The sequence below is a fragment of the Chionomys nivalis genome, chromosome 3, assembly GCF_950005125.1.
Source record: "Chionomys nivalis chromosome 3, mChiNiv1.1, whole genome shotgun sequence".
Classification (NCBI taxonomy): domain Eukaryota; kingdom Metazoa; phylum Chordata; class Mammalia; order Rodentia; family Cricetidae; genus Chionomys; species Chionomys nivalis.
The window spans coordinates 97,462,913-97,478,608 of record NC_080088.1 but is presented as its reverse complement, the minus strand read 5'-3'; the positions used below and the strand labels follow the sequence as shown (position 1 = coordinate 97,478,608).

The 15,696-nt window shown below is 47.8% G+C and overlaps 1 protein-coding gene across 6 annotated transcripts in view; it reads right to left on the bottom strand.

The window, feature by feature from the left end:
* Cux1 (cut like homeobox 1) overlaps window positions 1-4,742 on the bottom strand; it is a 331,836-nt gene extending 327,094 nt beyond the window's left edge. For 4 of the 6 annotated variants that reach the window (XM_057765876.1, XM_057765878.1, XM_057765877.1 and 1 more), the window contains exon 1: window positions 4,509-4,742. In XM_057765876.1, coding sequence (XP_057621859.1) covers window positions 4,509-4,571 — 63 coding nt within the window. In that variant the 5' untranslated portion in view covers window positions 4,572-4,742. The remainder of the gene's footprint in view (window positions 1-4,508) is intronic. The other 2 variants (XM_057765881.1, XM_057765882.1) reach the window with 1 other exon arrangement.
* Between the last annotated feature and the right edge of the window lie 10,954 nt (window positions 4,743-15,696).

Sequence of the window (15,696 nt, the reverse complement as noted above, 5' to 3'; positions counted from 1 at the left end):
ATGACTAATAAAAATCGGACCTTTCTTGGGAGGGGCATATATACTTTAAAGCTACATATTAAATTTCAAATAAATTTAAAATAATTCTTATAGTCACTTACAATTCTATATAGCAGAATAATTTACTACAGTAACTTGACATTCATGTTATGCCCCAGTAAGATACGTGAAATTTTTGGAAACTATAAAAGGAACCAAGGTCAAGAACAGAGATTTTTCTTATGGTGACATTTCTCCTAAAGTAATATACAGATTGTCCCCTAACAAATCTATCTTTCCTTCATTTCACTATGGAATAGAGACTTGGACTTTTCTCTGGCCTTATTTTTCCTACAATCCCAGGAAAACCTTGACCATCAATGGAAAGCTCCCACACACACTGATAGTTTTCTCTTCTTTGACTGTCAACAGAAAAGGTACTTTTAGAACTAGTAAATGTCTTGGGCTCAGTGGGGTTGAGCAGATGGCAGGTCCACTCGATGGATTAGGAGAGAAAATTTCTTGAATAGAAGGAGTTGTCTGTTCCCATTTCCAACTTAGACCTGAGTATTGATAGAAAACGGGCCAAAGGGCTTCAGTGCACCCAACCGCATCAAGAGTTACTGCATTATTTTATCCTTGCACTGACTTGTGCCTTTAAAAAAAAAAAGGTTTCACCCAGGTAAAAGTTTTAAGCAACTGATAATAACCCTTCCCACACCCAGTCTCATAAGACACCTATATTAAAAGAACCAAGAAAAGAAAAAATAGGAGTGCCCTGCATCATTTGTTCATTCATTATCCTATCAAAGGCACTAAGGGAGGTATTTTAATTGAAATTATATACTTATTACAAGGAGCAGTGTTGGAGTGCTGGAAACAGAACTCACACACACAAACACATGCGCACACACACATACAAATTCAAGCTTGGCCATAAGAGGAAAAATGAAAAGCAACCAGAAAATGGACTTCAGCAAAAACTGAACTGTTTTTTTTTTAATTTGGGGCGAGAACAGTTTTAAAGTTCACTTTTGCAGGGAATTTTCAAAAGAGAACAGATCACACTACAGAGAAAACGCCCCAGACTGACGCAGTCACAGGCAGGCCCCATCCCCGAGAAGATTCAGAGCTCCATTAATGTGAAAACAAGTTACAAGAGTTAAATATACCTCTTTTCAAACATGTATTTAAAAGATAAATTTATACAATAGTGTTTTCTTAATTAAAAAAAAGTTTGGTTTTTACAAGTCTGGGACAGGATCAAAACTTGTTCAACTAGTCTTAGCAATGCTAGAGCACACTAATTTTGCACAGGACAAGCCTCGGTTGGTGACGAGAAAGGAAACAGTACAGTTTTCAGAAACTCTCTTTAGCAGCAGACACCCACTCCAAGTCCCAAGGTGGTTTTAAGACCCAAGAAGAAGGGGCATAAGAACATAGCCCTCCAAGATGCTGAAGGGGTGCAGGGTCTTGCTGCATCTAACCAAGACCTAACTGGATCCAGCTAAGATTCAGAGAAGGCTTTCAGTCAGTTGGATCTCAGTGATACCTAAAGAATTCTCACCCAAAATCTCCGACTCTCCATTAGTGAGAAAAGAGGACCCTCAACCAGATTCCAACTCAAAAACCCTGGACCTAAGCTCCCAGATAAAGGAGCTGTCCAGAATTACACTTGATCTTTGGCATTCCAAGTTCAAGTAAGGCTTTCAAAGTTGCCTACCAGTGACACAGTTGAAACCACCTAAGGCCAAATCGTTATCTACCAAAAGCCAATAGGCTCTGTAACAACAACAGTGCTTAAACAAAGGGTTTTGTTTGTTGTTGTTGTTTTAAGAGCAACAGAAAGTTCATTCCTGTTAACTACACGGTAAACTTACAATGAAGTCATGAGGTGAAATGTCCTCAAGATCCCCCAAGAAAGCTAATCAATGTATTGGGGGGCTGGAGAGGCTGAAAGAACATACACCAAGTTCATAAAATCTATTAATTCTCAAGAAACCAAATCATTTTTCTGGCCTTCTTTGAGAATCCTTAATAAAGGAACTTTACTGATATTAAATTGGGATGTCACATGGGTGTGGTGATGGTGAAAATTAAGGTTTGTTTCTTAAAATTCCACAACGGGTTTTACAGTAAGCACACGAATTAAATTATGGCAAAAGGGAGCTATTTTTACTAAAATAGGGTAGACCAATTAATCAAAAAATGCCATTCGGCTGTGTACATTACATTCTGGAATCTAATTTACACAATAGACACTATGGAGTAATCCATTTTAGTCAGTAAATACTCGAACTCCTTTAAGTTTTAATCTTATCAGAAATACATATTTCACATAGTCTTCCTTAGTTAAGAGAGAAATGGGAGGAAATTTCATAACGAGTATGAGTCTGCCTTATCGTCCTCACGTAGGCAAGGGTAGAAAAAGCAAGCACAATTAAAGTTGTTTCACTCCACTTATTTATGTTTTAATCCAATCAGCTTCGTTTCCTGCAGGTCTACATATGGAGTTCGTTTGTTTCAGACTCCTAAGGGTGCTACGGGTGGGTTAGGAAAGTTCACTCAAGTTCAAGTTCAAGCACACTTCAGAGTTGGAAGCAAAGGCGGTTCCCTAGAGATGTTATGGAACATCACACACACACACACACACACACACACACACACACACACACACACACACAAAATGCCGCTCTGGACCACAAAACTGTCCCCACACTCCCCAGGGTCCCCAATGATCAAAGCTCTGCGGGCTCATTCGCCGCTCACCTTCAACTTGGCTCCGGCTATGTAAAACATCCACCTGGCTGATTCCCCGGGCTGTCCAGGAGCCGCGAACGCGGAGCTAGCACTAGCAGGGGGGGGCCCGAGGGACAGAAGTTGGTTCAGATGAGGGGTGGCAGGCAGGATACCATCCTCTGGGCACGCAGGCAGCTCCGCGGAGAAATGGGAAGCCCCGGCACCATCCCCTCGAGGAGATGGGGAACCACAATCCACACAATCCAGCGGGGCCCCCGGGGCTTTGCTTTCGAGAACCGGGCTGGAGAAGGCAGCTTGCAGAGGACCTGCCGCGCGCTCCATAGCTCCTGGGGCCCCTTAGCAGAGAGGACAGAATACACCCCTCCGCGAAAGTGAGGGGCTGGAATGATGCAAGCGACGGGTCAGTGAGGCGAGGGAGCCCTGGAAGTCCCTGAGGCGCACAGCTAAGTCTGTTTGTACCGATCAGTGATCCGGTAGGAAAAGCGCCGGAGATCGGGTCACGCAGGGGCCTGCACTCGGTGGAAAGTTGCAGCCTTCCTCCCGCACCTTCCCCCTCCTCCGGGGCCGATCCCACACTCTGCGCGACCCACCGGCGTCCCCCGCCAGCCAAGTTTTCCCCTTCCAAAGCTTCCCCCACAACCCCTTCCCAGGGAAGTCCCCCGGCGCAAAAAAAAAAAAAGGGGGGGGGACAGATCCAGCTCCGCAGTCACTTTCACGCAGCAGACACACAAAAGAGCGCGGGGCTTGCGGGTTGGCCCCGGGACGTAAACAAACGGGGTGGGGGAGGGACCCGCCACACCGGGAAGCCGGTCCCCTAGCCGGTCCACACCGGTTGACAATCCCTTACGGGAGTAGTGGAAAGAGGAATGGTGGCGGCTCTGCCCAAGGGGACCGACCGGGGAGCAGCCAGGAGCTCCAAGCCTCCCGCCGTCTCCACGACAAGAGGCCACCCGCCAGCCTGGCCGTCGCCGCCGCCGCCAGCCGCCGGTGGCCGATCTGACCCTCCCCCGGAGCCGGCGGCACCACAGCGCCACCAGCTCCAGCTCCGCCGCGCCGGCGGGGCAGTGGCGGCGGCGGTCCGCGGCTCTCTCCTCCCGGAGACAGAGGAAAGAGAGAGACAGGCGCTTCACCCCCCACCAGCAACTCCCCACAAACTTTCCCCGGGAATACGCCGGGGCTGTGCCGGGGGGAAAGGCAGGACGTGACTGGCGGGAGGGCGACTAGCGTCCCGCAGCTCCTTCTCGGCAAGCCCGCCACCCCTCCGGAGTCACCCCGTGGCGCGTCCCCCTCTTTAGCGCGCGCGAGTTCCCACTGAGCCCCCGTGGGGGGGGGCCGCCGCTCCCCCCTCCTTCCCACCGGGGTCCCACGACCACGACAGCGCGCGGGGTCGGCCACGACGGCGACGGTGATGATGGCGATGATGGTGGGGAGGAAGACACCCTCCGGGGTTGAAGGGGGCAGACACCGGGGGGCAAAGATGTTGGTGGCGGCTGGCGGCTCCGGCGCCATCTTGGGCTGATCGATGAATTGAACAAAGAGGATCAATTTCTGATCAAGCCGAGTGATCAATGAGAGCCGGGGAGCCCGAGGGACTCGCCGCCGACTCGGCCCCGCTCTTCTCCCGGCACCCCCCTCCTGCCTTCCCCCGTCGCCTCAGCACCCCCGCCAGGGCCTGGCAGCTCGGAGTGTCACCCTCCTTCCTGAGGGAGGCCGCGACCGCCCGCAGCCCTCACCCCCCGGGCGCGAGGCCGAGCGCCGAGAAGCCTGACCTGCAGCTGCTGTAAATCAAAGCGCTTCCAATATTGAAACATCGATCCCACATTGGCCGCCATCTTGAGACATATTGAGACGGAGTGAGAGGCTGATAGAGAGGGGGCTGGAGTTCAGGAGCCGCCAGGAGGCAGCAGGCGGGCGGGCGCCAAAACCCGGCCTGGAGCCGGCCGCCGCCTCAGCCACCGCGGACGCGGACTCCTTCCTCACGGCGCCGCCGCCGCCGCCGCCGCCACCGCCGCCGCCTCCGCCGCGGAGTCAGGAGCCTGAGGGTAACGCGGCGGCGGCGGCGGCGGCGGCCTTGGCGCGCGCGCGCGCCGCGCTCTCTCCCCACAGCCCGAGCGCGGGCATCCGGGGCCCTCGCGACCCCTCACCCTTTTTCCCGCGCGCCCCGCCGCGAGCCCCCCTCCCCGGCCGCGCGGCGACCCTTCGGTGCCCCGGCCTCGAGGGGGCGCTGCAGGGTCTCCACGGGGGCCCTGCCGCTCACCTAAAGGGAGGCCCCCCCGAAAAGGTCGCGCGATCGCTGCCGAGGGCTCGCCCCGGGGTGAAGTCCCCCGGCTTTCTCACGCGGGGACGGTGGGCTGCGCCGCTCACGGCGGTGTGCGGGCGCAGCGCTCTTTGGCCCCGTGTATGCGGAGCGTGCCATGACCACCTGCAAAGCCCGCGACCCGGACCCACCGCCGGTCCCGCGCGCGTGTGCTGGGGATGACCTCACTCCGGTCCCCTGCGCGTTCCAGCTGGGGGACCTCCAGACCACATGGGTCACGACCAGTGTTTCATATTCGAGGAAGTACAATTGTGTAGTGGTAAAGGGAGGGGTTGACCACCAGCCCTGGACCCTCCCGCGGCTGCTGTTGCTGTGCTTGCGTTCATGCCCCACACTCGGTGCGACCCCCAAATTGCACGGGAACACATCAGCAAGTGGCAGCAGGCTCCCCACCCTTCAGAGCCGCTCCAGCTTCGGCCGGGACTGGCAAAGTCTTAGAGTATAGCTCTGTCCCCAACCACGCTTCTGCGACACAATCCAAGAAACTTCCTCTGTGGTTCACTCAGCTCCGCGCCTCGTCTTTGCTGGCAGAAAGTTTGAAAGCGTGCGTTGCACTCAAAACGGAGCGCGTGTTCCCGAGTTTACAGAAATGCTCACTTTAATACCGAGAGTCGGGGGAGGAAATTCTCTTTATGTTTCCTTTGGCCCCAAAGTACGCGTTTTAGGATCGTCATCTTTAATGGATTTATTCACACCAGCGAGTTTGCGTTTACAGTAGGGATACAGTGTTTTCACTCTTCTGCGTCTCGTTGAACGTGTAATTAGTTAAGACAAATCCCCCAAATACCTTAATCTTTAAAATTATATGTAAATAACGTGTGTATGGAACACAAAACATGACAGTAGAAAATAATTGCTCTCGGGGCCAAGTTTGAGGGTTTAGCGCTAATCGGTTGCGGTGAGATCGATATTTTTGGAGAAAGGGGCTGGAAGTGAAAGCTCCCCCCCGAGATTTAAAGAACGCAAGTGTCCCAGATCTTGCAACTGCGGCCCGAAGCGTCTCTGTCACGGAGCGGTCGAGACCCGGTTGCACGGGGCCTCCCAGGTCGCAGCCTCTGAGCCGCAGGAGCGCCACGAAGCAGGTGCGTGGGAGCGCGCGGGCGTCAGAGGGCGCAGAGCCAGCCTCCAGTCCGGATACCGTGACGCGGCGTCAGGAGGGACACTGCGGATCTCGGGTGGCCGCAGGCTTGCCTGAGTGTTAGGCGCCGGAGCCGGAACGCGCGGGCGGCTGCTCTGCAGTTCCGATCGCGCCGCCCGGTAGAGGGCAGCGGCTCCCCGACACTCGGGTTCTCAGGGGTCCCCCCCCCCGCCCCCATCACACTTGCCCACCGGGGCTCCGCGTACTTGGCCACGCCCTCTTCGGGGTCCAAGCGGGTAGCAACTACAAGGCCACCTTGAGCCACTTAGATCTTACCCTTTTTTTCCCCCTATCTTGCACTTTAGAGACCATCTATGCTTGTGCGGTGGCCGGCAAGAACGACAAAAATTGGCCTAAAGGCTGTTAAACAAAATGTGCGGGAGCCTTAAAACAAGCCAATTCCCTCTCGTGAGGAACGATCAGGGAAATGGTATGGATTTACCACAGATGTTCTCAATCTAATTATCCTGTCGATCCCCTGGGTTTGAACTTTAAAAACTGAAATATATATGACCTGTGTAATAGTCGGGAAATACATCTGGTTGGAATTCAGAGTTCTGAATCCATAGCAATATTTTAGATACAAGTTTGACGGGTATTAAATACAACTGTTCCGTTTCTAGTTATGTTTATATTTTTGCATGTTAACCTGGCTTACATTGGGTGACCCAGAGCTTAAACTTTATTTAAGTAAAATTTAAATTTCTCCTAACATAGTTTTTGAGTTATACAAACTTTTATAGCCCTCAGCCAAGAAGGGGGGGAGGGAGGAATTAGGATGACTTCTCCAATGGCATAAAATGTTCTCATTTCAAAAGTTAAATCACTAATCAAAAATTATCTTGGGTGAATGAAGTAATAATGCAAAGACTTGTGAAAAGATTTTGAAGAGTGCATTTATGTCTGGAACAAGAGGAGACACAAAAAGAAGAGCAGAGCAATTGCTGTGCAAGCTGGATGACTTGAGTTCCAGTCCCAGAATTCACAAAAGTCTCTTCTGACCTTCACCCTCTAGCTGTGACATGTGTGCAACTGCACACATCATGCACACAAACTCATCATATTCATAATTAATAAATGAAATTTAATAAAGAACAAACTATAAGTAGTTCAAATACTGGGTTTTCTTTTTCTCCCATTTCAGGTTAAGGTTCAGGCGAAGTATTGTAAAACCTGCACAGCCACTGGCATCTCAATACAGTGGCTTTACAAAGTTATGAACTGCTTAAAATATTTCAAAAATGGAAGGGTTTAAGGACTTCTGCCTCCACCGCCACCCACAAAGATAACACAATGAGTGATCAGATCTTTCCAGAACCCAGAGTGAGAAAGGATGGCTCTGACCCAGGACCAAAAAATAAAATAAAATAAACTCGACATACAATTGATATGACTTTGAATGAGGCATAAGAAAAACAATCCAAAGGCATTTAGTCATTTTTTTTTTTTAAATGTTTAGCTTCTCCCTTTAGGGGAAGAGACTCGCAGTTCCCAAGTGCATGACTAATCGCCACCCCAAGCTTTCCCCATTAAGCCCCCTGTCATCAAATGAGAAAACTGATCAGAATGATATCCATTCCTGGCACCTTTAAATCTGGCTTAGCACCAAAGAGGGCAACTAGGTAAGTATTTGCAGGAACCCAGAAATTTCTCTGTCTCTTCTGGGGCTGTTTTTATTGTTACCCAAAATGATAAAATAAAATAGGGGTAGCTAACATGGTGGTGCACACCTGTCACCCCAGCAGGAGGCAAAGGTAGGAGAGCAAGAAATTCAGCATGATACATAAGGAATTTGGGGCCAACCTTGCTGATGAGACCCTATCTCCAAAGACCGACAACAGCAAATAGTGATAGTAAGATTCCGTTGGGGTTATGGTAACACTAAGGGATGTCAGAGAAAAGTGTACGACACCCTGGGGAATTTACTCTTCCCTATTTCTCCTCACAGTGTGAACTCCCTCTTCTCATAGCATCGTGTTTAGTTTATAAAAACCTGTTAGGTGAATGTTGGCGAATGTATGGTTTCTGAAACCACCATCCAGGGTAATACCTACTAAACACATCCTCCCTAGGTAATTCCAAGAAATGTTCTTCCTAAGAAACACCAAGGAATAATCTGGAATATTTAACAAACTAAAATCCTAAGAATAAGAGGCAGGCAGATCTCTGTGAGTTCGAGGCCAGTCTGATCTACAAGAGCTAGTTCCAGGACAGGCTCCAAAAATACAGAGAAACCCTGTCTCAAAAAAACAAAAACAAACAAACGAAAAAAATAATAATCCCCAAACCTTCAAACAATATGTTTCAAAGGGTAAACATGGAGATACTCATTCTAAAGTCTTAATTCTCTTTCTTACATTTTTACATCCCAATTAGAACTGGAGTCAGTTTTCATCAAGAAATATTCCAGAGCCTAGGAGATAGTTCAGTAGTTAAAGAAATATTTCAGAGCCGGGCGGTGGTGGCGCACACCTTTAATCCCAGCACTCGGTAGGCAGAGGCAGGCGGATCTCTGTGAGTTCGAGGCCAACCTGGTTCCAGGACAGGAACCAAAAGCCATGGAGAAACCCTGTCTCGAAAAATCAAAAAAAGAAAAAAGAAATATTTCAGAGTCTTGGAGATAGTTCAGTAGGTAAAGAAATATTTCAGAGCCTTGGAGATAGTTCAGTAGGTAAAAGCAATTGCTCTCAAAGTCTGATGACCTGTACTCGTGCCCCAAAACTCACAGGTGAACAGAACAAGCTACCTCTGAAAATGATCTTTTACGGTCCCATGGGTACCATAGCACCTGTGTGCACATACATGCATGTATATTAATAATAAAGAAATGAAATCTTTCACATAACCATAAACAGTGCAAACTCTGAAAACAACGCCACAGGGGCTGGAGAGATGGCTCAGTGTTAAGAGTACTTGCCCCTCTTGCAGAGGACCTGGGTTCAGTTCCCAGCACCCCTGCCAGGCAGCTCACAACCAGCAGTTATTCCTTCTCCAGGGGATTCCATGCCTCAGACCTCCACAGGTACTCTTAGTCACATACCCTTACATAGACAGACACATGCACATAATTAAAAATAAAATTCAATTAAAACCTACACCATAATGTATTCACAGCTACGAAAGCATGACTGTAGACGGTAGGAAAAAAATTCCTATTCATAGTAAGACATGAAAAAATATCTGAATTTTACAAATATAGAAGTTCAGCTGGGCAGTGGTGCCGCACGCCTTTAATCCCAACACTCAGGAGGCAGAGGCAGGCAGATCTCTGAATTCGATGCCAGCTTAATCTACAGAATGAGTTTCAGGACAGCCAGAATACACAGAGAAACTCTGTCTCAAAATACAAAAAATAAAGAAATATATATGTGTGTATTCAAAATTAGCTGAAGGTATTCATTCAAAAAAATGTATCAATGTCTTCAATTTGAAAATATCTAAAACCAGACAGAAGTTTTGAAACACTTCAAATTTGTAAAGGCCTTTTTTTTAAAACCAAAACATGAACAACAGAGGGGTGTGTGTATGTGTGTGGTAACTGCCTTCCAGAACAATTTGGCACCAATGCTAAAAGGAACGAAAGAAGATTCCAGATCTATTTTTGTTTTTTTTAGTTCAAGAAAGCCAAACTACTTTTAATTGTTTTGTTTTTTGAATTAATGCTTTATGTTAATTATTTCTAAGTACACTATTCACGGCACGATGTAAGTACCCACCAAATAAAAGTACACATTTCGCTACATGTAATTACACGCACAGTACCTCACTCATCTCTACATGCCAACTCTATATGGAGTTATATAATTGTACCAAGAACCTGTCGGACTTGTAAGAACTGAGTCTAACTCGGAGACGCTCATGTTTGCCACCCTCTCTCCCTGTCTCAGAGGGAGAGCCTGTCTTCATGTCTGAGACCCTTTATAAAACCATCAAAGGCTTCATTCCTGGCCCACCTTTAAGCCACGCTCTTCAGATCGACAATATCTTGATATATGATGACGCTTGCAGGAGGGATCTTTCCACACCTTTAATGATTCCGCTCTGCTCTCTCCCACTTGTCTTAAGAAATTGAGCTTTTTGATGGAGGCAGCCTACTCTTTGAACGCAGATCGAGAATAGCATTGTGGGGGCTGGGGCTCGGTGGTAAAACTCTCTCCTTACCTGCAGGAAGCCTTTGTTCTGATCCCCAGCAAGGCAAGCAAAGGAGAGGAAAGGTGTTACACATCTAACCTGGCAGACTTGGCCTCTTGGGACGCTGGGCCGTCCAAGTGAGCAGGAGAGGACCTGGAATTTCTTATTATCACTTACGCTTCCAAACCCTACCTCGCCAGCCACCAGTGCCCTGGCTCTAGTCTCAGTTTAATCAAAAAATATGTTATCTCTATTTTTAAGTGTATGGTGTGTGCAGGTGCACATGTAATTGTGTGTGTGTTGGGGGAGTTAGGGGCGCACGAGTAGAAATCAGAGGACGAGTTCCAGTGTGAGTCCTAGGCGTTCACCTTGTTTGAAAGTCGCTAGCTGCTTGCTGTTTTATACAGCAGGCTAGCCGAGGGACTCTCCTGTCTCTACCTCCCATCTGGTATAGGAGTAGTGGAATTATAGACATGACTACTGAGTTTGGCTTTTTTATTTATTTTAGTTCATTTTTTAAAGTCCTTTTTATTTTATTTCTTGTGTGAGTGTGTGTGTGTGTGTGCACGTGTGTGTGCTACAGGGGCTTGCACACTGCAGGATGTGGGTACCAGGAACTGAACTCAAAGTTCTCTGCAAGAGCATCAAGCACTCTTAACAACTGAGTCATTGCTCCAGCCCCCAACATTTATTTTTTATTTGTTTGGTTTGGTTTCGTTTTGGTTTTTCAAGACAGGGTTTCTCCGTAACTTTTGGTTCCTGTCCTGGAACTAGCTCTTGTAGACCAGGCTGGCCTCGAACTCACAGAGATCCGCCTGCCTCTGCCTCTTAGTGCTGGGATTAAAGGCCTACGCCACCACGGCCCAGCTGTTTGTTTGTTTTTAATATGGTTTCTGGGCATCAGAACTCAGATCCTCATGCTTGTGCAGCGAACACTGTACCCGCTGGGTCATCTTCCCAGCCCCTGTGTTATATCTCATATAAATTTTCTTAGTCTTTAGAGTACATTAGAAATCCACTTTAGCTTTTTTTTTAACCTTCTCTTCCTGTTGGTGAGATGTCCACATATGTCACACTGCGCATTGCCACCCTCGAGGACGCCCACTGATGTCACTGCTGAATCAACAGAAATTCACAGTGCACCTAGTCAGCAGCCTGAAAGGACTTGAAATGTGTAAAGTGCTAGATAAATATTATTATTATCTTCTTTAATGTCCTGTGCTGTTAATTCCTGTCCTTAACTCCTGAGTGGGATAAGTCATGTGTGCTCTATTTGCATTTCCATCTCAGTATTAATATTGCTTTGTTCTGTTTTGTAATTTTAGAGAGGGTCATTCTGTGTAGTCCAGGTCGGCCTTAGACTCCTCCCCTGCAGAACTGGTACCTCTGAGATTACTGGTGTGAGCTACCACACTCGGTAGAGTCATGTGATCAACACTACTGAGATGGAAGCAGGAGGACCCAAAGTTCAAGTCCACCCACGGTTTCATAGTCCAAGGACAACTTGACCTATACGTGACTCTGTCTTGAAATATATGTATGTGCATGGAAGTGTGCACGCACACACTCATGTGTGTGTGTGTCTGTATGTGCCCATGTGTGTGTGTGTGTTGGGGCTGGAGAGACTCAGAGGGTAAAACTGGTCAAGTAAGGGGACCTGAGTTCAAATCCCCACCACCCATGTAAATTCTGAGTGGGCAGGGTAATCCACCTGTAATTCCCATGTAAAAGTCAGGGACAGGGGATCCCCAGTTTAGCTAGAAAGCTAAACTGACCACTGTCTTGATGAACAAGGTGGTGACTGATTGAGAAAAAAAAAAAACAAACCTGACGCCATCCTTGGCATCTACATGAATGCACACATACAGATGCAAACAGGCACATGAACACACATACCAAACACATGCAAAAACATACATATATATGTAAATATACATGATGTTTTTTAAAGTTGTTTTCCTGAAACAACGTGAAGCATGGTTCTACTCCCCACACTTTGTTTTATTTCTAATGATGCAAATATGTTTCTATGTGTAGGCATGTGCGCAAGTGTGCCGGTGCCTGCAGAAGCCAGAAGAGAGTGTCAGATCCCCTGGAGCTGAGTTTGCACCTAACTTGGGTGCTGTGAACAGAACTCGGGGGCCTTTGGGAGACCGATCCAAAGGGAGATCGTCCTTAGCCACCAAGCCCTCTTCCCAGTCCCATGTTTCTTTACCACACACCCCTACAGTTCTACAGTTCGAGTCAAATGATGATTTGTTTCTGTGAACTGTAATTGGATTTCTGTTGTCACGAGGCTGTCGGGTTGTATATTATTTTTGTCCTGAGTAAGTGTGGTTTGTATGATTCTAAAGGCTTGCTCCCGCCGAGAACGGGAAAGCTGATCTCCCTCCTAAGGAGTTGAAAATTTTTTTTTTTAATTCCCTCAAGCTCTATTGAGATTAAACGTTTGATCGACTGTCAGTTTTTGAAAGTCTGTATTATATCGTTAGAGCTTTAAGTAGAGTTAGATAGAATACAGCCAAACTCTCAAAAGATCTCAAAACTGTGCTTGGTTTTTTTGTTTGTTTCTGGAGACAAGATCATATATATATATATATATATTCTCCCAGGCTAACTTGACACTCGCTATATAGCCAAGGATGAACTTGATCTTCCCATCCTCCTACCCCCTCCCAGAATGCCGTGGCTACAAGTATGTGCCCCTGTGCCTGGATTCGTGAAGGACTGGGGATCAAATCCAGGGCCTTCTACATGCCAGGTAAACATTCTACCCACCGAGGTAATCCTTTAGCCCCTGCCTGACATGTCATTTCTTAGACAGTAATTTAACTCTGACGCAGCAAAGGAGTGCATGATCCCATCATTACGGCAGACAATTGCAAACTGCAACGGAAAATCATGTCCTAATTTTGCCACTGAGTCACCGCCTTACTTGGCCTCGGGTTTCCTGTCTGTAAAATGGGAATAATTAACACTTTCTTGTAAAATTCTCCTGAGCCTCCAAGGAAAGATCCAACAAAGGCACCAAGTGAGGTTCTATTAGTACTAATTGAAGTAAGTGTGAAATAAAGCAGTGTCTGGGTGAAGGGGGAAATCCTCACCGTCAGGGCAGGGAAGCTACTGCAGATGCCGCAGCAACTGCAGAATCCAGGCTGATTGTTTTGTTTTTCGTTTGTTTTGATTTGTTTGTTTGAAGCATTTTTATGATTGTGTGTGTGTGTGTGAATGCACGTGTGCGTAGGTGCTCACAGAGTCTCCAGAAGAGGGCACTGGATCTCCCTGGAGCTGGAATTATAGGAAGTTGTGAGCTATGAAAGGTGAGTTCTGAGAACCAACCTCAGGTCCTGTCTGAGATGCGCTCTCAACCATGGAGCCCTCTCTCCAGTCCCTCCCGTGTTCTTTAAAAAAAGCTTTTGTAAACAGGGCCTGTGGTGGCGCATGCCTTTAATCCCAGCACTCAGGAGACAGAGGCAGGTGGATCTCTGTGAGTTCAAGGCCAGCCTGGTCTACAAGAGCTAGTTCCAGGGCAGGTTCCAAAACTACAGAGAAACCATGTCTCTGGGGGAAAAAAAAAAGTCTTTTGGGGATGGGGGTGGAAGGAACAGACAGGAATGTCACTAATCATTCTGGAAAAATTCAACCCTAATCACTCAGCACCACCTGGGGAGGAGAACATTGTGTCAGACACTGTAAAAGATTCACAAGGTGCAGAGGAGGTCTCCATCCCGGAGTTTAACAGTTTAGAGGCTGATGATGTGGCTTGAAGCTTATCCTGGGCTCAGCCAGCTCAAGGGCACCTGGGCCACATGAGACACTGGTGTGTGCCTTAGTGTTAGTGTTGATCTGAGCAAGTAGCTAAGACCCATCATCGCTTTATTTATTTATTTATTTATTTATTTATTTTTGTGCGTTAGTTTTTTGCCTGCATGTCTGTATGAGGGTGTCAGGTCCCCTGGAACTGCAGTTACAGACAGCTGTGAACTGACATATAGGTGCTGGGAATTGAACCCCAGGTCCTCTGGAAGAGCAGTCTGTGCTCTTAACGGCTGAGCCATCTTTCCAGTCTCCGTATTCATTATTTTACATTTCCATTTGTGTGCTTAATTGTTTGTTTTGGGACACCTGGGATTGAACCCAGGACCTTGTGCATGTTAGCAAATGCTCTACCACTGAGCCAAACAGCCAGCCTGAGGGGTCCCTAGGCCGGGGCTCTACCACCAACACACACCCCAGTTCCTCACTTGGGGCTTCTAGGCTGGTGTTTTACAGCGGAGACACGTTCCTAGACCCTAACTGGGGAATTGTAGGCAGTCTCTATCACTAAGCCACATCCCAGGCTTTGAAACTCATTCTGGCTTTGGATGAGCAAAAGAATTCGAAAATGATGGGTTCTTGAGTAGGGTAGGATTTAAGGGCAGGGCGGGGGGAGACAGGTGGAGGATATTTGGGATCAGAAAAAGCATGCTCAGTGTGTCACAGACTAAATCCCCTAACACAGGGAAGGAAAGCACAGGGGCTGCTGAACTAGGAGCCAGGATGGTGAGGCGCAGATTGGAATCTTCAGATGTCAGCAAGGTGGGGACGTGCTAGAGATGCATCTCTTGAGAATCGGGGATGAAGATTGTCATTTTGGACAAGATACCACCATGCTGCCAGCCACGCAGGTCCTACCAAGTGCCCGTTTCCTAGACTGACAGGAGCCTTTACCTCATCTCTCCAGTCAGCACACTGGAGACAGCTGGCTAACAATACAACACGGTCAAATGCTCATCATTCATACAGTCAGTGGCCAGCAGGAAAATCAATGAAAGGGGCTGGAGAGATGGCTCAGTGGGTCAGAACACTGATCTTGCAGAGGATCCAGGTTCGAGTCCCAATACTCACAACGGCCTGTGACTCCAGTTCCAGGGAGATCTTATGCCTAGTTGCGTATCATGGCCCTCAGGAGGCAGAGACAGGGGGTTCCAGGGTGGCCAGGGCTACACAGTGAGACAAAACAAACAAAGAGCCCAGCTGAGGCAAGGGATCAGCAAGTAAAGATATTTGCAAACTTGCCACCAAGTCTAATGACCCAGTTCAGTCCCTGGAGCCAACGTGTTAGAAGGAGAGAACTGACACCAGCAAGTTGTCCTCTGTCCTTCATGTGCACCCCATGGTGAGTGTACAGGAGGGCACACACGCACAGGCACACACACGTTAAATACACAAATAGCATCAGAAACTATCTAAACCTTATAAAACTGCAATACACACACATCTCCTTATTTTGTCTTTCTTCTCATCCACTGCTATTTTAGTCCATTTTCTAGACTAGAAGATGGAGACCCAGCGTACTGAAAAAAAGAAGAAAAAATGGGGATTTTACTTC